Genomic DNA, 20,569 nt, shown 5'->3' with positions numbered 1-20,569 from the left:
ATGTGTCGTTACCATGACCATTAGTGATAATAAGCGAATGTATTTTTCTTGAGTTGTACTTTACAACGACTCAAAAAAGCATAGACTGTTCAGTTAACGCAAATTTGATGCTGTAAATCTAAATAGTGCTACATATGCTTGTGTTGCAACAATGTTGAAGTAACCACGGTAGTAAGTTTGGTGTCCATAAATGCATCTTCCACAAGCAATCAATCAGGAAAGCACCTCCTTTTCGCCCCGCCTCCTCGCCCAGCCCCCTGCGCCAGAAGGGGGTGGGACCAGGGCGATGAGGTAATCAGGGTAAACAGAAAAGATGGCGGCGTGGATCGCCGGAGAGAGGCTGTCGAGCCCGACCGGGACGGGGGCCGGGAGCGGCAACGAAACCGGGGGCGCAAGTCGCGACCACCGCGGCGAAAAGTTGACTGATTTGCCCACCGAGCTGTTGGAGCACATTTTGTGCTTGCCGGTGCTCGAGCACGTCGACATTTGTAATGTGTCCTGCTGCTGCCTGCGCCTTCGCGACGTTTGCCACGGCCGAGGGAAGGTGTGGGGACACCAGTACAAACTCAGGTCATTATTAGTGTTGCAAGATGTTTCTTATACACGAGTACGTCTACTCTTATTATCAGTCATGTTCTGAATCTGAGGTGTAGCTCGCTCCGTGTCTTCTTCCTGGTTCTTTGCTCAGTTAGCAGGCATTGCTTTATGTTTCGATGGTGCATCACTTTTTTAATATTATGGACTGACGAAACCTTCTTTTTTTTAAAGTCATTTTGATTTTTTTAAATTCCCATTACAGTCAGACTTAACACAAATGTCAATGCATGACCTTGAGTATCAATTTTAGAAGTGAGTGAGTGGGTCAAAATGATCAGGAGTCAGCAGCCCAGATGATCGTCATCTTGCATCCAACTGCTCCTCTCAACAGTGGCCAAAGTACTAAATAACCAAACTTTGGTTGAGGTAAAACACAAAATACCATTCTTACCAACAAGCTTTACATACACAAAATACCAAGGAAATGTAAAGGGTTTTAAGTTTGACCAGTAACCATATTTTTGGTGTTGTCTTAATTGGTTGAATTCAAAATCCTCTTATTTTTTCTGACAGAAGAATCAATGAAGAAGAGTAATCTTTTTTGTTGTCGTGTACACAAATTTGACCCATCACGGTGAACATGCACTGTTAGCTAATTACCTAAGGAGTAGTTGGGGGTATAGGTGTCTTGCTCAAGGACCCGAGTCCACACAGAGGCCGGTGATGATAATAACCACTTGGCCATAGCTGCCCATGTGAACGTGTCATTTTCATAGAACTGGATTAATAACATTATATTTGTAAATTTCTCCCATTTTGAAACAGAAATTTTCAAAACGTTACTGATGATTTAAAATATTGTCCATTCATAGTAAAGGCTTATTAATTCCTTATTGATCGAGCCAATGGCGTTGGCCCACTGAACTGCACTTCTTGCATAAAGGGAAAAATCCTGTGAGTTGCACAATTGACATGTTGTTCTTCAAACTTTGCGGATACAAGTGCAAAAAGGATCCTAACTCCTCATTAAACCCATTAGACCGGGTACACACCTCTTGCTGACCACGGATGTCAAAACACCACACATAAGATTGTCCTGTTGCGTCTGAGTTGTGTTATAAGTTTGTTTGTGTCGGCAATAGACCTCATAAAACCTGTAACGTTATTTCACCGCCCACTTCTCACAATGACACATTTTAGATGGCCGCGGCTGCAGAGGTTTTACCCGCAGAACGAGAGCTGCGATTGGCTGCGCGAGTACAAAATGCGCCATCGGGTGGGCATCCAAATCCGGAGGACGGTGGAGTCCATCTCCAAGCGCTTCTTCATGGAAGTGGTGAGTGGACAGTGAAGAGAATTGAACGTCGCATATGCTAACATATACTTCGAAACGCCATAGACGGCCGTGCTGACAAAAGTTATGTTGATCGTACATTTTTAAATACTCACGCGGTCACATTTTCTGCCTGTTCTGTGTGAACTTTTACTGAAGCTCAAGTGGGCACCTTCTCTGCCTCTTCTTGGTTTTTAACTCATTCACTCGCAGCCATTTTCTCTGAAGCAATCCCCTTCACTCGCGGCTGTTTTACTGGATTTTGACTGATTTTACAAGGCCCACAGAATATTGTGTTCTATTTAGAGCTGTCAAAAGGTTAAATTTTTGAACCAGATTAATCGCATCTTAGAATTTTGATTAATCACGATGAACCGCTTAATTGAAAAGGCTTTTTTATCAACATTTTTGCCCGTCTTCAACATTTTTTTTCATCCACTGCACACGCTTATCCTCCTCTTTTTCTAATCAGTTAATTACTTGCATAACATGAACAAATATTCTGATTGTCCTACACAAATATTTATTAAATGCTTTACTTTAATGCATGTAGTTATGTTTATTGCTCAAACACAACCTGTGCTATCGTTAACGTAGCAATCCGCTGTCAATCTAAAGTATCGTCTGTGGTCAAAGTGTGATTAATCTGCGTTAATTAATGCGATAATTTTTTTGTGATTAATGAATTAGTTAACGCTTTAACTTTGACAACACTAGTTGTATTGCTCCAAAAACATGAAACCCACCAAAAGAAAGATTGTTTCTTCTTTAATCAGGAAAAAAAGTATATATCTGTTTCCGTTTTGCAGCAATTAGCATTAGAAAATAGCTAAGTTTCATCATTATTCACAAACTAGTTGAAAACACTGGCACAAAGAGCTTGTTGCAACATGGCCCTGGTTGGTCTCTTATACTCTGCTGCCACCTACTGGCCGTTTATGTAATAACTACCATTTCTTCAACCGTTCTTTGCAGTTAAGAGGCTGCATCAAAGCCTTCTGTATGCTCTATCATAAAAACACATAAATGCGTCTTTGGAACACTTAAAACATTTAAAATAGAATGTATTTATACGTTTTTGGGGGCAAATGTGTTAATGACGCATAAGCTCAGTGCTGCCTGGCAAGTTGTGGCACAACGTGGTACTACAGTGAAGGCGTCTAAATTGGGACTGGTCTGTGATGAAGCATGTAAAAATCAAAACAAAAAAACGACTGGAAAACAATCCTAGCTATAGCAAATTGTGAACCGCGCTATAGCGGGGGAAGACTGTACTTCTCTAAAGGTGAGTAAAAATGAACATCCTTAAACGGATTTTTCTTCCAGCCATGCATCGGCCAAGTGCTGGGCGACAGCTTCGCCGAGATCGAGTCGCTGGGGATGCCCGAGCATTTCTGCGAGGACGAGCTGCTTTTTATCCTTCACGCCGAAAAGAGGTTCGAGTATAAGCACATTGGTACCTTGACTTACGAGTATTCTAATAATGAGCCATCGCTTGGTCCACTTTTTATGCTTTTTGTTTCGAGCTAAAAAAAAAGAAAAGAGAAAGACAAAATGGAGCAATTCAAGGTACGGTGATGCCCTCACATGTTGGCAAGGAGAGCCAGTCTCAACAAACACTCGCAAATGAATAATGAGAAAAATTGCAAGAAGCGCTACAGTGCCTTTTTTTTGTGTGTGCTATTTTTAAAATCAAGTAACAAAAAATTGTGGTCGTTTTTTATTTATTAGAGTTGGATGCAAACGTCTCCTTTTAGTATTTCCTAATGCTTCTCTGTGCTTGTCCGTGTAGGAAAAGCCTGACGTTGAAGTACTATGCAAAGAAGATCCTTTACTTCCTGAGACAGCAGAACATCTTGCGCGCTCTCAAAAGCTTCCTCGAGCAGCCGCCCGAGCGGCAGTCGGCGCTCGCAGGTCAGAAAAGTCAAACCTTTTCTTTAAAGTGGCCATTTTACAATCCTTTAAAAAAAAAAAAAAAGCGAGATGACTTTTGGTAGGCATGTCTATTGTGAGCAGACCAACAAAAAAAGTCGTCTGCCATTTTGGTCTCAAGGGCTATTTTAGTTTCATTTTTCAGGGGTCCTACCAGGACAAACTTCCCTGAGATTGTTTTTGAAAATGCATCCCCATAAAGCCACTTTTATTTAACAACATGAAATTTGGTCAGCCTGTCGATCATTAGTAGACCCACAAAAAAGTCTCGAGCAGATGATTGAAGCAAGTCAGACATTTTTACTTGTAGGTCAGACGAACCCCCAAGAGTATTTCAAAAAACAGCCCTTGAGTCAAGTGCAGTTTGACGTAACATGAAATTTGGTGCATGTGTCTCACATGAAAACTCACACAGGAAGTCTGCCATTTTGGTTTGAAGGATCATTTCATGTTAATTCTCCAGAAATCCTACAGAGTGGAACTCTTTCAAGAGATATTTGGAAAATTCCGTTCCCGACGCCAGTTGCATTAGGGTCATTTTCCCGGGTTCCTTAAAAGGGCAACAGGAGTCAGCCTACTTGTAAATGTGGAATTGTAATCCTCGTAATTGTCTCCAGGTTCCGTCCTGGTGGACCAGTACTGCAACCCGCTGGCCGACATCACGCTGGACGGGATATCGGCGCAGCTGGACGACATCGCCGAGAAGGTCAAGAAGACGCTGCGGGTGAAGAATCCATCGCACCCCAGCCTTCGCGTGGCTCCAGGTGACTTGGCGAAAATCCGTCAAAGCGTCTGTCCCGGTGTCCTGATGCCCACTTTGTCGTCTGGCAGGCGGCGAGCATCTTGTGCTGGAGGACTTTGAGCTCCAGCGGCAGCTCTTCTGCGCCCTCAACGCCGTCTTGTACGACCAGCTGCAGTACAAGGGCGACCAATTGGACTACTACAACCCTCTCAACTCTTACATCCACCAGGTAGAGTTGCGGACATTGGGAATGTAGTAGTTTCCCCCCAAAGAGAGATTTCAGGCTATTCCTTGCGACACCCAGTTGACGTTTCCTGTCCAACTAAATAAGAGCATATTTTGTTTGGCAGGTGCTGCTCCGCCGCAAGGGCATCCCCATAAGCCTCTCGGTGCTCTACATGACGCTGGCCCAGAGGTTGGGCGTCAAGCTGGAACCGGTCAACTTCCCCAGCCACTTCCTGCTGCGCTGGTGCCAAAAAGAAGGAGGGTACCTGAAGGCAACGCTTACTTTTCAGCTGTAGTTTTGCGTTGGCTTAACACACTTTGGGTTGCCACCTTTCTCCCACCCGCCGCAGGAGCGACGACGTCTACGACTACGTGTACATCGACGCCTTCGGCAAAGGCAAGCAGATGACGGCCAAAGAGTGCGAGTACCTGATCGGGCACCAGGCCAGCGCCGACTACTACGGCGGCATCGGCACCACCGACGTGCTGCTCAGGATGGTGGGAAACCTGCTCAACATCGGCAAAAGAGGGTAACTCTTCACTTGAGTAAGAAACAAAGCAAATTGATTTAAAGGCCTGTGAACATGATTTGAGAAATATCCACACACCAATTGAAAATGGAGCGCTTTTTAAAATCGATTTTCTTAAATTAGCATTTTAAGTGAATGCGGGTCTGTGATTGTTTCTCAAATCAAAATAAATGAGCGTCCTTGGTTTAAGGTTGCAGATAAAAAAACAACATCCGGGTTATTTCGTGCTTTATGCGTACTTTGAATTGGAAGAGTACTTGGGCCGCGACTGGTGACGTTTTACGAGATCGCAAGGTAATGCAGAATTCCAACCTAACCTGGAACACTAGGCAGTGACACATGGATTAGCCGTGGAAAAGTTCACTGCCTTGCCACTAGAGGGAGCCGTGGACCGGGAAAACACAAAGCTGAAGTCGTATTGAAAAGGAAAGAAGACAAGAAGATATTTTGTTTTTGTTTTGGAGGGAAAGCAAGGAGAAGTCGTACCAGCTCCTGAGGGACACGCTGGACCTTTTCCTCACCATCAATCCCGACAACGTTCCCTACCTTCTGCTGCAGGCCAGGCTCTACTTCCACCTCGGCATTTGGCCCGAAAAGGTACACCGGCGCTCATACTCTCTCGCTCTCACACACACACACAAACACTCTTTCTCACACATACTCTCTTTCTCTCACTCCCACACACTCTCTCTCACATGCACTCGCTCTCTCACATACTCTTTCCCTAACTCCCACAGTCTCTCTCACATTCTCTCTCACATAAACTCGCTCTCTCACACTCACATTCTTTCTCAAAGAAACATTCAGTACTCTATTTGACATTGTCACTCTCACTTAATGTCACGCTCTCATGAACTCTGTCTCACTCACGCTCTCTGTCGCTCTTACTCTCTCGAATACTCTCATGCTCTCTCACATACTCTTACATTCTCTCACATTTTCTCTTCTATTCTACCCTCTCTCTCACGTGCTGTCTATCACACACTTGCACATGCCCTCTCTCTCTCTCCGTCACACACACACACACACGATGACACACTCCAATACTCTTTCTGTTGCACAGCCACTCGCACAACCCCCTCCACACACTCTCTCTCACATGCACTCGCTCTCACACATACTCTCTTTCCCTAACTCCCACACAGTCTCTCTCACATGCACTCGCTCTCTCACGTACTCTCTTTCCCTAACTCCCACAGTCTCTCTCACATGCACTCGCTCTCTCACACTCATTCTTTCTCAAAGAAACATTCAGTACTCTATTTGACATTGTCACTCTCACTTACTGTCACGCTCTCATGAACTCTGTCTCACTCACGCTCTCTGTCGATCTTACTCTCTCGCATACTCTCTCACATACTCTTACATTCTCTCACATTTTCTCTTCTACCCGCTCTCTCACATGCTGTCTATCACACACTTGCACATGCCCTCTCTCTCTCTGTCACACACACACCCCCTCCACACACTCTCTCACACAAGCCCCCGGCGGTGACATTGCTCCTTCCTCCATGGGTCCCGGTCAGGTTCTGGACATTCTGCAGCACATCCAGGCGCTGGACCCGTCCCAGCACGGCGCGGTGGGCTACCTGGTGCAGCACACGCTGGAGCACATCCAGCACAAGAAGCACCCCGCCGCCCCCGAGGTGAAGCGGCGCGGGACGGCCGAGCACGGGGACGTCCGCTACTCCGTGGGCCTCGTCATGAAACACAAGAGGTGCGTTTGGGAGCGAAACCCCGCCCGTTCCCGCCCACCTCCAACCCCGCCCCCATTTCATGCCTCTCCTTTGCCGCAGGTCGGGCTACAACTGCGTCATCTATGGCTGGGACCCCAAGTGCACCATGAGTCAGGAGTGGATCACCACAATGAGGGTCCACCAGCTGCCCGACGGTGCCGAGCAGCCTTTCTACAACGTCCTGGTGCAGGACGGCACCTGCCGATATGCCGCGCAAGGTAAGTTAAAGGTTAAAGTAGCACTGATTGTCACGGCCATCCTAGTGGGTTGAACTTTGTTCTCCGCATTTGACCCATCCACCGAGGCTGCGGTGAGCAGCAGCAGGGGGCGCGCCCGGGAATCATTTGGTGGTCTAACCTCCCGATTCCAACCCATAATGCTGAGTGTCAAGCAGGGAGGCAAATGGGTCCCATTTTTATAATCTTTCGTATGACCTGGCCGGGGATTGAACCCACGACCTCCCAGTCTCAGGTTAGACACTCTACCACTAGGGCACTGAGCTAGTGCGTCAAGTAAAGCGGGCCAATTAAACCTTAAATTATATTTCATGACGGCAGTATCAGGATGATGTCACGCCTTGGAGCCGAGTCGGTTATAAGAAGTATTTTACGGATGTTACAACGCACGTTTGGTTTATGTTGCAGTCCTTCATTTGAAAAAAAAATTTTTTTTGTTAATATAGAAATAACAGGAAGAGGTTTTTCATTGTTAATATAATTAATGGCATAAATGTAAATTTGAGATTGAGGGCAAAAATTATTATAATTTTTTTTATTACAAAACATGAGGGCTTGTCATCCTCAAGAACATAATTAAAAAAATAATAAGTTAATGAGGGTGCACAACAGTAAAAAATTTAAATACAGTACTTATTTGAAAAATAAAAAGGACCAGTTTGTGGAGACTTTAGATTGATGTTTTTCTATATTTGTGTTTGTTTTTAAATTGGGAAAAAATTAAGGACTCCGTCATGAAAACATTAATACAATTATTTTATTACGTTATTCAAATCTTAAGTATTTTTTCATCAAATATTTTTTTTATTTAAAAAAATGAAGGCATATTTTAGTTTTTAGTTTCAAAACATTTTTCATTACAACCTTTTCATGTGAAAACTTAATATAAATAAAACTTTCTATATTTTTAGTTTAAATTATTGAGATCTGTATATATAGTCTTTTCAATTTAAAAAAAAAAAAAAAAAAAAAAAGAAGCCTTCTCCACTATGAAAAAATAATTGCTAATTGCTGTGATGGAAACTTTAAAATTAATAAAATTGAATGTTTTCATTAAATCGTAAATACTACTAGAATACAATTACATATGTTCCAATTAAAACAATATCATGTATCATGAAGACATTTTAAAAAATGATAATGAAAACAAATACTGGAAAAAAATGAAGGTCTGTCATCATGAAGATGTGAAAAGAAAAAAAATTATATTGGTCCATTATTGTGAAAACATCATACAATATATATTTTTTTGTAGTTATAAAAAATATAATAATGGTTTGTTAGAATAAATTTTAAAAAATTAAAGATTTATATTTATATATATATATTTTTTAGTATGGTGAAGGCTCTAAATGTAATGTTATAATTGTTGTCAATTTGTTGAACTTTTCACTGGGCGGGCATTGCAGAGAACCTGGAGCCCCACTCGGTCCCCCTGGAGATCGGACACCCGGAGGTGGGCCGCTACTTCTGCGACTTTGCCCACACGCACTACGTGGCCAACGACGAGCTGAGCACACGCTACCCCGACGACTCGGACCACACGGAGGAGGCGGCGCGCGACCTGTACCCGCACGCGAGCGCGCCCGCGCCCATGTAAGCCGCAACGTTCGTCATCGAGGCCCATTCGACATGAAGAAGGAAGCGTACGGAGATAGAAAGACTCGGCCGTCGCTTTATTAGGTACACCTGCACCGGCTCATGTCATCGTCCATGCAAAGGATTTTTCTTTTAAGGTATTATTCCTTTTACAATACGGTTATTACTTTGTTAGTCAGAGCTGTTTCTAATATGTTGACTCTCTCGTGTAGCAAAACAAGTCAGCAAAAATATTAGGAACATCAACTGATAACCAATAATTATTAGTACTGCCATTTAAGATGAATCCCTTGTATATGTCATAAATGTCATTATTCTTCATTATTTTAATTGTGACCGTGATGATAATTTAGCCAGCGTTCTTGATGGAAATTCAAGAATAGTTGACTGTCTAAATTTTGAACATAAAATAATTATTGTAATTGTTATTTCTACATTACATTACATTTGTAATTATATTGATTAGTATCTTATTGGAAGGGGAATTCAAGGATTATAGTGAATAAAAATATATAATTATGTGTATATAGGCATACTTACATATGTGTAAGTATACTGACAATTGAAATAACTTCATGTCATTTAAAAAAATGTTGATGGATTTTGTCAGGATTTTTTTTAGCTGTTGGAAAAAGATTCTTTTGATCCCGTCCTGCAGGTTTACAGTCGGTGCTGCTTTAGCAAATATACGTCCTTGTCGTAAAATGAACACGATCACACCACGTTAGTAACCAGCAACTACGCTGTCGTCCAAATACTGGGACAATGCAGGTGTGCCTAATAAAGTGTTGAATGCAAGAAGACAATAATAGTGTTGCAAACAAAATGACAACAGGACAGTGCTGTCAATCATCTTGAAAGAATAAAACAAAGAAATGCTCATAGGAAAGTATCATAACTTGTTTGCCAAATAACTTTTTCCATGCACATTTTTGATCTGTTGCATCATCAGCCCAGCACAGAAAAAATAAATAAAAACATGAAAAGACAAAATGACGCCTTGTATGGAAAAATGTCCAAATCTGACTGAATTGTATGACGGATGTGAGCCTGGGAAAGAAAGCTACGAGAAAGAGTGCTTTTCACGCTGTGCCCTTTTTATTCTACTAACTAGGGGCATATATAATATCCCCCATGTGCTGAAAAAGGACGGATTCATTCATTTGACATGACGGAGCCGGCTGATTTATTGGCCCTTAGTTCCCTTCATTTTGGGTGAGCGGCCCATCACTTCAAAATAAACCATCTTTTCCACCAATCTCATCTCCCTCCCTCCTTAAGAGTTCTGAAAAAGTCAGCCATTGCTGCGATGACAAATAGGCTTTTCATTTTGATTTGAGGGAACCGCTTCGTGTGCAGTCAAAACAACCCGTTTGTATTATTTTAAAGATATTTTTTCAATAAAACAACATTGGAACACTGAAGATTTATGCGGCTTGTTATGAAAAAAAAAATCGGCGGATCAGACTTTTTAAAAGATCGGGGAAACCCTAATTTTTACTACATCACAGATGCGGTTACGTTCCAGACCATCCCCACCATACATGAAAAATACAACTCGGAATATCTCATGCCACCGCCCTCGGGGTGCAAGCGCACATTTTTGCAAAAAGCATCAATCCCGCAGTGATCGCTGCCCGAAAAAACAAGGCCCCACTGAATATTGTGCTGTGTTGTTGTTGTCCGTTTTCGCCAAAGTTGATCTTGCGGCGTCCATGTATGACTTGTGGAAAAGAAATTCCCAACGGGGACAAACAAGTCGAAAGTCTCGGTCCCGGGATTTCACGGAAGTGCAGGCAGACTTCTAAAAAGCGTTCACTCTCCACTTTTGTGTGTCTGTATGTGTGTCATCAAATGACTCCAACGAGCAAATTTTTCACCACAAACTGAACAACTGAAAGGTTTTTCTCCCGTGTGTTTCCTCATGTGCACATCCATGTCTAATTTCCGAGAGTACGCTTTACCGCAAATTGAGCAACTGAAAGGTTTTTCTCCTGTGTGAACTCTCATGTGTATTTTCATGTGGTACTTTCGAGAGAATGATTTGGCACAAACTGAGCAAGTGAAGGGTCTTTCTCCCGTGTGAGTTCTCGTGTGGCAATCCAGATCCGTCTTACGGCAAAACTTTTTCCCACAAACCGAGCAACTAAAGCGTTTTTCTCGCGTGTGTCTGCTCATGTGTGATATCAGTCTTTCTTTTAAGGGGAACGTTTTCTTGCAAACGGAGCAAAGGAACGGCTGCTCCAAGTGGATTCCCATGTGTAACTCCATGTATTTCTTTCTCGAGAATACTTTACCGCAAGTCGAGCAACTGAAGGGAATCTCTCGGGTGTGTGTTTCCACGTGTGATATCAAGGCTGACTTTTGAGAGAAGCTTTTACCACAAGTTGAGCAACGAAAGGGTTTTTCTCCTGTGTGCATTCTCATGTGTCTAATCAAACTTGACCGTTGTGTCAAGCCTTTACGGCAAATTGAGCAACTAAAGGGTTTTACTCCTCTGTGCATTGCCTTATTTGCAAATAATAAGCCGGCAACATGTTTTTGAGGCGTTAGCAAGCTTTTATGGTCGCTTGGCGTTGTTTCCTTTTCGGAGCATTTGGACTGTTTGTCGTCACCTTCGCAGTCTGCGTCACTCCTCAAAGTTTCTTCCAGGTTGTCGTTGTCCGACAGCGGCGCAAGGAGCTTGTCCGGTGGTGGTCCTCTACAGTCGTCTTCATTTGGACTGTGGTGATGAAGCCGGGAACACTCGGGCGCTTCGTCTTCGGGCTTCACACAGACACCAGTCGGTGGGAACTTGCTGGCATGGACCTTCTCCTCTTCCTTGTCGTTGGGTGACTGCGGATCCTCGTGCTCCAACTTGAAGCAGCCCCGCTGCAGCAGAGGAGAAAGTTCTTCCTGACGACCAAGCAGCTGCTGCACGTCTGCAGGACACGACACAAACACCGTTTAGATCTATAAATCTATTTTCAGGTCGCGGATGGCAGACTTTTTGATTTATTACCGAGCTGTTAGTAACCTTGGCTAAGCATAAAAGTAAAGCTTGGCCTACATACATTTATTGGTTGAATGTGTTAAATAGTTTCCAAATGTGAAAGTGGCCCTTGCCTCATAGGATTTTGAGGCATGTGGCCCCAAACGACAGATTTAAATTAAGAAAACACCCAAAGAGTTGCTTTTAAATGAAAGTTTATGAATTAATTTTCATGCTCTTTACTATTAATTTCTCACAGTATTCATATCAAACCAAAGAACTTCAATGTTCTTTGATAAAACGTTGCAAAGGTGAATAAACGCACCCTGGAGGCTGACGACCACTTGAGTCTTGGTAACAGCTTGGAGTTGTCGCCGGTGTCGCTCGGTTTCGTCTCTCGCCCGGCAAAGTTTCGCCTCGTACGACGCGATGGTTGTTTCGAACAGGCCGAAGATTTCGTCGGCGGCTGCAATGAGTCGCTCCCTCACCAGCTCCTTCAACATTTTCACGCTATGACGTTCAACGCGCACAAGAACAGAATCTCGCGCTTTGCTTGGCTATGCTATGCTATGCTATGCTAACCTCCAAAGTGTGCGTTTGTTCTTGTGTTTACAAGCGGCTGGTGTTCAGCGTTTATGTCGCAATACCGCCACCTACTGTGTTGTTTTATTTTATTTATTTATTTATTTTTAAACGTGGATATCTTTGGAATGTAATATGTTTGCTTTTTTTCGTTTTGCTTTCCTCCTTATTTTAATTCTTATTAAATTTACCTTTATTTCTTTCTTGCATTTTTTTTTGTAAAACATGTAATTGATCGACCCAAACTCCAGCACAGTAGGTGGCGCTAATGCACGTTAAATGCTCGATTGCCCCCTTAATAATCCAAATGAAGTGAAAGGCGTCCGACCGTTTAGCAAAAATGCGAAAAAGGAGCGACGACATACTGGTGGCAAAAACGATCAAATAAAAGAATTGGTAAGAAAGCAAAGCAAAGCTTTCTAAAAGAGCGATGGAGTCTCGCGAGCATCAAGTTTGTCACGCGAGAGACGAAACCGAAAGGCGACCACAACTGGAAGATGCGCTGCACAAACAAGGTCTGTCTGCAGGCTCGCTCGCCTTTTATTTCTTTTTCGCACCTTTCTCGTTTTTCTCTTCGCTCTCCTCCACATTTTTTTTTATTGTTTTGCCTTTTGCTGCTTTTAGTGTAACGTTTGAATGCATTTGTAATTTGTTGTGGATGCTTTAAAGGTGCAATGTGCCGTTTAAAAAGGTCATGTTAACGCTTTTTCTACATCATGCATTTTGGGGAAAGGGCTTGTTTGAAATAGCCCTTAATTCGTCATATTTTTATGGGTGATTGAGAAAAACTGTTGTAATGTATGAGAATAAAGCTACATGATCTATGGAGTATTGATTTTTTTCTAAGAGGAAGAAAGTCACAGTACTACGAGATGAGTCTGAATGTTACACAACAATAAATGTGTGTTGTTGTTTTTTTCCATGATTAAAGTTCTGTTTTGTGTGGGGAAACAAATCGTAATTTAATTATTTTTCTAAATTAAGTTCAGCACAATGTAGCAGCATACTTTGTCTTTTGGTTTTCTAAATGTCCACACACTTTTAACCCACTGCTCACTTCTAGCTTTGTGTTTCCATTGGCAAAAAGCTCAAAGGGCCATGTGGTGTGTCCTACTATTCATATATCTGGTAATGATGAACTGTAATTAGTAATAATGATGTCATAAGTAGTGTTGTTCAGCGGTTGATATATTGTTGTAAAGCTGAGATGATTCGCTTTTGGCTGATGCCAAAAGTTCATTTTTGAAATATAGCCTACTGTGACACAGGTCACTTATTTTTTTGTGGCGCTTGTGTCCTACAGACGTCCAGCAGCTGATTGGTCGTTGGGAAGAACTTTGTCCTCAGCCGCAGATGGGGAGCCTCGGTTTGGAGCCGGCCCACCACGTCAAAGAGTATAAACAAGGTCCCCTCGAACCCCACATTATAAATAAAGAGGAGGATCCAGAGCCCATCCACATTAAGGAGGAAGAGGAGGAGACTGATGTCAGCAAGTTGCCACTGAATCTTGTCATCATGAAGAGTGGTGATGACGACGAACCCGAGTCGGCTCAGCTTCATCGCTGCCGTGGAAGACCGCCGCCTGACAAACTCTTAGCGCCACTGTCAGACACCGACGACGCGGAAGACGCCGACGAGGCAGACCGCGAAGGTGACGACAAAGCGTTGAAATCCTCCGACAAGAAGATTGGTGGCAGCTGCTCCGTTTGTGGTAAAAGCTTTGCTCAAAACGGACCTCTGATAAGACACTTGCGAACACACACGGGAGAAAAACCCTACACTTGCTCCGTTTGTGGTAAAGGATTCACAAATAAGTCCGACCTGGTTCGACACATGAGAACGCACACAGGAGAAAAACCTTTCACTTGCTCACTGTGCAAGAAAAGATTCGCTCACAAGGAAAGTTTGGTGGCACACATGAGAACGCACACTGGAGAGAAACCTTTCATTTGCTCCGTTTGTGGGAAAACATTCACTCAAAATTCCAGCATGGTAGCACACATAAGAATCCACACGGGAGAAAAACCCTACAGTTGTTCAGTGTGTGGGAAGCGATTCATTCTAAAGCCAAACATGGTATCACACATGAGGACACACTCGGGAGAAAAACCTTACGGTTGCTCGCTGTGTGATAAAACATTCTCGTTTAAATCTTGCGTGGTAACGCACATGAGAACGCACACGGGAGAAAAACCTTTCCGTTGCTCGTTGTGCGGCGAAAGATATGCTCAGCGGGCCAATTTGACTGCACACAAGCGGATACACCACACACAGTAAGCATTAGAAAGTAATCCTCTGGGCCACTTGATCAAAGGTCATCTGAGGTCATGTGGAAAAGGGTGCTGCAACCCAATGTTACTTAGAAAAACTGCCATAAACGTAAAACGGATTCCAAATCCGGATCATTTTTGAACAACTGCTGCTGCAGTGCACCATGTCGCGCTTTCATCCGGTTGTTCTCTCAAAAGACGTGTAAATGTTCTGCGCATTGTTGTCATCTTCATCGTCGACTTAGCTAAACTTTGCTGTCGTCGCTGCTAATATTTTGGTCATGTTTGTGTTGTGTTTACGACTTCACTTAGAACGTGTTGAGCTGCTGTGTAGATGTAAAGTGTCAGTTGAAATACTTTCAGAGCTTCTTATTTGCCTTGAATGGCCGTTGGCAGCCAGCGTTCAGGTGCATTAGCGCCACCAACTGGACTGGAGTGTGGGAAACATCAGCAAACCCTAAGTAGATTCTCAATATTAAAACATTATCATCCTACTGCTGCTAATATTTGTGTATATTTTAACCACTTATGATCTTTTTTTTATGTGTATTATCCAGATTTTAATCTTTTCCCGCGCTGTACAAATGTTATTAGCCCACTGCCATAAATTTGCCTCCAACCAGTCGCTGTTTGTGTGCCCATGTTCCCTCTTGTAATAACTCCCCAAGACCCTTGGAAATTCTTTGATTTTTTTATTATTGTTATGTTGTTGTCTTTTTTATGGTACAGTGTTGAAGGCAAGGATGCTGCTGCAAGAAGTTTCATTGTGTACACAATGACAAATAAAGTTCTATTCTATTATTATCTTCACTGTCTCTGTTTTCCTCTCTTAATGCTGAGATGTGTAGTGGCGCAACCCTAAACAATTGAAAGCCTTTTTTTTTTTACCCTCATTCAGAGTGTCTGACTTTAAATTGTTGTATTCCTCACGACGTTGTTCAGAATGAGAATCATCATTATTGGCTGAGGATATTTTGCAATTATCTTAATGTGTGTACTGGGCCTAATGTCTGTCGTTTTTGGTGATAATAAAGACTGCCATGCATTCCTCAGATGAACATTAATAATGAATCTGTGAGCAATGGAGTCATTCACATTGAACATTGTAAAATAAAGTCATCTGATCTCCGAGTTAATTGACTTGCAGGTAAACTGCAGGGCACGGTGGATGCCGTACTTCATATACCCAACGGGGTGGCAGCAGCGGCATCCCATGAACGATAAGATGCCTTAGAAAATGATCGAAGAAGAAAAATGCGGAAACAGCAACACACGTAGGCCTAGCGCGGAAAATCTCGAAGACAACGACGTGAAAACCCATCAAAATGTTGAAGGAGTTGGTGAGGGAGCGACTCATGGCGGCCGCCGACGAAATCTTCGGCTTGTTTGAAAGAACCGTCGCGTCGTACGAGGAGCAACTTTGTCGCGCCGTACGAGGAGCAACTTTGTCGCGCCAAAGAGGAGAACGAGCAACAACGACGACAACTGGAAGATGTTTGCAACACACAAACGGCGCTGCACAGCCAAGGTTTGTTCACTAAAAATCCAGTTCACCATTTCAATCTCGTTGTAGTTTCGGGGCCAGCAAACGGCCTAATTGGTGTCAAGTGGGACCGAATAAATAAAATCACAGTATAATTCATGTAAGTAACAATAACTTGGGACGGGCTTTTTCACTTTTCATTTTAATGCAATGCAAATACATAAAGATGTTACATGTGTTGAAGTGCCCTTTTATAAAACCTGACGAGCAACCTCCGATGAAAAAAGGTGCCATTTTCTTCACTAATCTCATCTCCATGTGTGCTTGCTAATAATGATTGTATACAGCAGGTAACGTGATGCCAGTGGACACCTGGCAACCCCCAAGAAACCCATGAGTAGCCTGTGGAATTCTTCCAACCAGTGATGATTTTCTACCTCCTAGTAATATTGCAGATTTGAAGTTGTAAAGATAATTCTAGAAATAAAGTCTTCCATATTGTCATTTATCTATTAACTACCTTGATAAGTCATTAACATGGTCAGTGCCTTCATATAGTTGAATGTCATTAACTATAAATAACATCATTGAAGGTAATTTGAGCAATTTCAGAAATGTATGTCAAACTGGTAGCCAGTTGCTTACGGAGGACATAAAATGCCAACATTAAAAAATATATATATACATATGAAAATAAAAACTATATATATATATAATATAATTTTTATTTAGGCATTTTTGGTATTAATTTCATTCAGTTTCTGTATAATAATACTCAAACCAAGTTTAAACTGACTTTTTGAAAAATCTTGTCTGAACCCCAACTGCATTTGAGTTCAAGCCTGTTTTTGTTGCTCGTGTCTTGCAGATGTTTGGCAGCTGGCTGGCCATCCGGAAGAATTTGCCCCACATCCGTGGTGGGGGAGCTCCGCTTTGGAGCAGCCACGGCCTCACCGTGTTAAAGAGGAAGAGGCGGAGTCACTCTTGGAAGAGGAAAAGGAGGATCAGGAGCCACCACACTTGAAAGAAGGAGAAGAGGAAAAAGCTGACGTCAGCAAGTTACCTCTTAGTCTTGTTCCTGTGGAAGATGAAAACGAGGAGGAGGAAGCGCCCGAGTGGTCACGGCTTCATCATCACGGTCCAAGTGAAGAGCTCAGCGGAGGACCGCCTGCAGACAAGATCTTCGCTCCACTGTCACACGATGACGACATGCAAGATACGATCCACACAGACGGTGAGAGTGAACAGCTGAGAGGCTGCGAAAACGAGACGACTCCTCACCAGAAAACTTTGAAAACACCTGGCAGGCGTCATAAAGGAAGTTTGCGGTGCTCTGTTTGCAGCCAAAGATTTCCTTATGAGAGCGCTTTGAAAATACACATGCACAAACACACGGGAGAAAAACCCTTCTCATGTTCATTTTGTGGCGAAAGCTTCTCTTACAGGTACAATTTGAACGTACACATGAAAAAACACAGGGCAGAAAAAGCTTTCAGTTGTCCAGTTTGCGGTCGCTTTTTTACCCAGAAGGAAAACTGGACTGCTCACATGAGAACGCACAAGGAAGAAAATAACTTGAAATGCTCAATTTGCGGTCAACTCTTCTCTCATGAGTCCATTTTGGAAACACACGTGAGAACACACACAAGAGAAAAACCTTTTGCGTGCTCCATTTGTGATAAAAGCTTCTCTTATAAGTCCGATTTGAAAAGACACATAAGGACACACACAGGAGAGAAACCCTACAGTTGCTCAGTTTGTGGTAAATGTTTCATAACGCGGCCTAATTTGAACGTGCACATGTGGAAGCACACAGGAGAACATCCTTTTCATTGTGCCATTTGCGGCGCTAAATTTGCTCACAAGGTACGTTTGATTGCGCACACAGCAACGCACACGGGACAAAAACCTTTCGCATGCTCACTTTGCGGTAAAAGCTTTTCTTATAAGCACGGTTTGACTGCACACATGCGCAAACACACGGGAGAGATCAAAATGTAGTTGTTGGCTTTGATGTCAAGTTTGAGTTTTGGAGCGTGCCCGCTGCTCAGTTGTGCTCAAATGTCAGATAACGGGACAAAAACACAATGAGCAAATGTCAGTCCCTGTAAAGTGAAAATAAATGTCTTATCCATTAACAAGCCTGCCGATCTTCACCCTCAATCAAATGCCTCTCTCTCCCCCCCCCTTTCTTTCTTATGCCTGCACATGTTTGAGCTGCAAAAATATATTCCCTTAAATTTTCCGAGGGCTGGATTATATCCCGCCGAGTCGCCGCCGGGATTTTCCACACCACGACGAAGCGCTCTAAAGCGGCCAAGCGAGCGGAATGCAATCAGGACGATACAGATAGTGATGAGATTTAAATGAGCTCAGACGCTCTGCGAACTTTGCTGATAGTCTTTTGTTGTTTTCTATTATCTGAAGAAGTGGAAGCTTGTAGATGAAACTGAAGTGGCCCCAAGATGGAAACATGGGGTACTCCACATGTACATTTGCTCTGCTGAGATTTATAGTTAACTGTTGATATGAAATAATCCGCCTTTATGAACTATTCCTAATATGTTACATAAACAATCAAGAGATGCGCCAGTAACTGAAAGGCAGAGGAGGTTCGAACATGATTTGCCTCGAAGCGGGTGTCATTAAACACTGTGAGTGGTCGCAGTGCTGTGATGGATTTTAAAACCCGACTGGAAGGTGTGCGAAGTGCTGCTCACTGTAAAACAACGACGACTCGCTGTTGAACCGCAAACTTTGTTTTCAGTCATTCCACTGAAAAAAAAAAGAAGAAAGATCTGATATTGGTTCATGAAGGTCTTTTGAAGCCTGCTAAGATCAGAAACATGTTTAGAATCGGTACCAGATCAGATTGTTCCATTTGGGAAAAAAAATAAAATCTGATCAAAGTAGAAGACATTACTTGGTGTGGAATGTTTGTCAGTGATGACATTAAACATGGTGTTTAATATTGTCTCTTTTTTTTTATATATATATAGTAAGTATGAGTAAATTAAAACACACGAATGGGGACAAATAGTTCGATTCAGCACAAAACGTCTAACCAGACTGTTTTTCACTATTTTTGTTCATTGTTAACTAAATATTGTAATTTATTTTATAACATATACTTTATATGTTTGCCTCATGATAAATACTTTTGACATGATTTCAGGCTGCTTGTGTTACAAAAGTGTTCCGAACAAGCCATTTTATTATTGTGAGCAAGTACAAGTGACGGATTTCTAATTCTTGCGTGTCACCATTTCTAGAAGAGGACATTTTTCTGGACTACTTAATAAAATAAAATAAAAATGAAACATGAGAGTATACCCAGTTCTCCAGGGACCACTACACGACGAATTTTACTCACTACTTGATGCAAATATTGTTGCTTTGAACATGTAAGACAAAGAATAATAGCACAGTTCTTTAGCGTCATCTGATCTCCGAGTTTATTGACTGAACTGCAGGGCACGGTCGATGCCGAACTTCATATACCGCCACGAGGTGGCAGCAGCGGCATCCCACGAACTATAAGATGCCCTAGAAACGCTATCAAAGAAGAAGAATGCGAAAGTAACCACACAAGTCGCCACAAAGGAATAGCGCGGAAAATTTCGAAGACAACGAAGTTAAAACGAAAGAAAATTCGTCAAAATGTTGAAGGAGTTGGTGAGGGAGCGACGCTTAACAAGAAGAAAAGGTCTGAAGCACAAAGGGGACGTCAGACACAAAAAGAAGGTTTGACCTGCTCAGTGTGTGGTAAACAAATTCCTTACGAGAGTACTTTGAATGAACACATGCGGACACACACCGGAGAAAAACCCTTTAGCTGCTCAGTTTGTGGAGAAAGTTTTGCACGAAAAGCAAATATGATGAGACACGAGAAGTCGCACTCGGGAGAAAAAGCTTTCACATGCTCAGTTTGTTCTAAACGCTTTTCGTATAAGCACAGTTTGAATGTGCACATGACAGAACACACCGGGGAAAAACCTTGGCGCTGTTCAGTTTGTGGTCAATGTTTTGCTCGAAGGGAACAGTTGCATGTACACGTGCGAGCGCACACGGGAGAAAAACCCTTCAGTTGCTCCGATTGCGGTAAAAGGTTTGCTTCCAAGCAAAATTTGAATGTACACATGAGGACGCACACAGGAGAAGTTCCCTCTCAGCTCCAGCTGATGTCAAACTGTCTTATTTCTGTGTGTTTGTTCTGAGGACTTGTGATTGCAGAAGCAACGCGGGTGTGCTTCTTTCAAATGTGGCCTGTCTGATTGTCCGTGACACTGGTTGTTTACATTGTCAGTTTCAAATGACAGCTGGAACTATATATATATCATTTGCTCGCAACTTGAAAACCACCCCTGAGTAATAAATAGGATTTGAGCATTAT

At 42.7% G+C, this 20,569-nt stretch overlaps 4 protein-coding genes across 5 annotated transcripts; 3 read left to right on the top strand and 1 right to left on the bottom strand.

Annotated features, from left to right (window-relative positions):
• The first annotated feature begins 287 nt into the window (after positions 1-287).
• On the top strand, positions 288-9,863 carry fbxo21 (F-box protein 21). 2 transcript variants are annotated; one of them, XM_077561523.1, is made up of 13 exons: positions 288-570; positions 1,738-1,873; positions 3,197-3,306; positions 3,663-3,784; positions 4,420-4,566; positions 4,634-4,773; positions 4,895-5,031; positions 5,120-5,299; positions 5,764-5,896; positions 6,826-7,016; positions 7,096-7,253; positions 7,340-7,506; positions 8,681-9,863. In XM_077561523.1, the coding sequence occupies exons 1-13, from the start codon at positions 314-316 to the stop codon at positions 8,783-8,785; spliced, it is 1,983 nt and encodes a 660-aa protein (XP_077417649.1). In that variant the 5' UTR covers positions 288-313; the 3' UTR covers positions 8,786-9,863. The 2 variants fall into 2 exon arrangements, with proteins under 2 accessions (XP_077417649.1, XP_077417650.1); XM_077561524.1 differs by lacking the exon at positions 7,340-7,506.
• An 83-nt stretch (positions 9,864-9,946) lies between these two features.
• On the bottom strand, positions 9,947-12,625 carry LOC144048995 (uncharacterized). The gene is made up of 2 exons (XM_077561536.1): positions 12,167-12,625; positions 9,947-11,791 (listed from the first exon to the last, which is right to left on the bottom strand). Exons 1-2 carry the CDS (start codon positions 12,342-12,344, stop codon positions 10,686-10,688), a joined length of 1,284 nt encoding a protein of 427 aa, XP_077417662.1. The 5' UTR covers positions 12,345-12,625; the 3' UTR covers positions 9,947-10,685.
• Positions 12,626-12,770: 145 nt separating this feature from the next.
• LOC144048999 (uncharacterized) lies at positions 12,771-15,741 on the top strand. Its single transcript, XM_077561539.1, has 2 exons — positions 12,771-12,938; positions 13,727-15,741. Exons 1-2 carry the CDS (start codon positions 12,854-12,856, stop codon positions 14,698-14,700), a joined length of 1,059 nt encoding a protein of 352 aa, XP_077417665.1. The 5' UTR covers positions 12,771-12,853; the 3' UTR covers positions 14,701-15,741.
• Positions 15,742-15,931: 190 nt separating this feature from the next.
• LOC144049003 (uncharacterized) lies at positions 15,932-19,442 on the top strand. Its single transcript, XM_077561546.1, has 2 exons — positions 15,932-16,221; positions 17,045-19,442. The coding sequence occupies exon 2, from the start codon at positions 17,386-17,388 to the stop codon at positions 18,175-18,177; it is 792 nt and encodes a 263-aa protein (XP_077417672.1). The 5' UTR covers positions 15,932-16,221; positions 17,045-17,385; the 3' UTR covers positions 18,178-19,442.
• Positions 19,443-20,569: the final 1,127 nt, after the last annotated feature.

This window comes from Vanacampus margaritifer, chromosome 3 (assembly GCF_051991255.1).
Source record: "Vanacampus margaritifer isolate UIUO_Vmar chromosome 3, RoL_Vmar_1.0, whole genome shotgun sequence".
In the NCBI taxonomy this organism is placed as follows: Eukaryota; Metazoa; Chordata; class Actinopteri; order Syngnathiformes; family Syngnathidae; genus Vanacampus; species Vanacampus margaritifer.
This window is presented reverse-complemented; position numbering and strand designations above follow the sequence as displayed.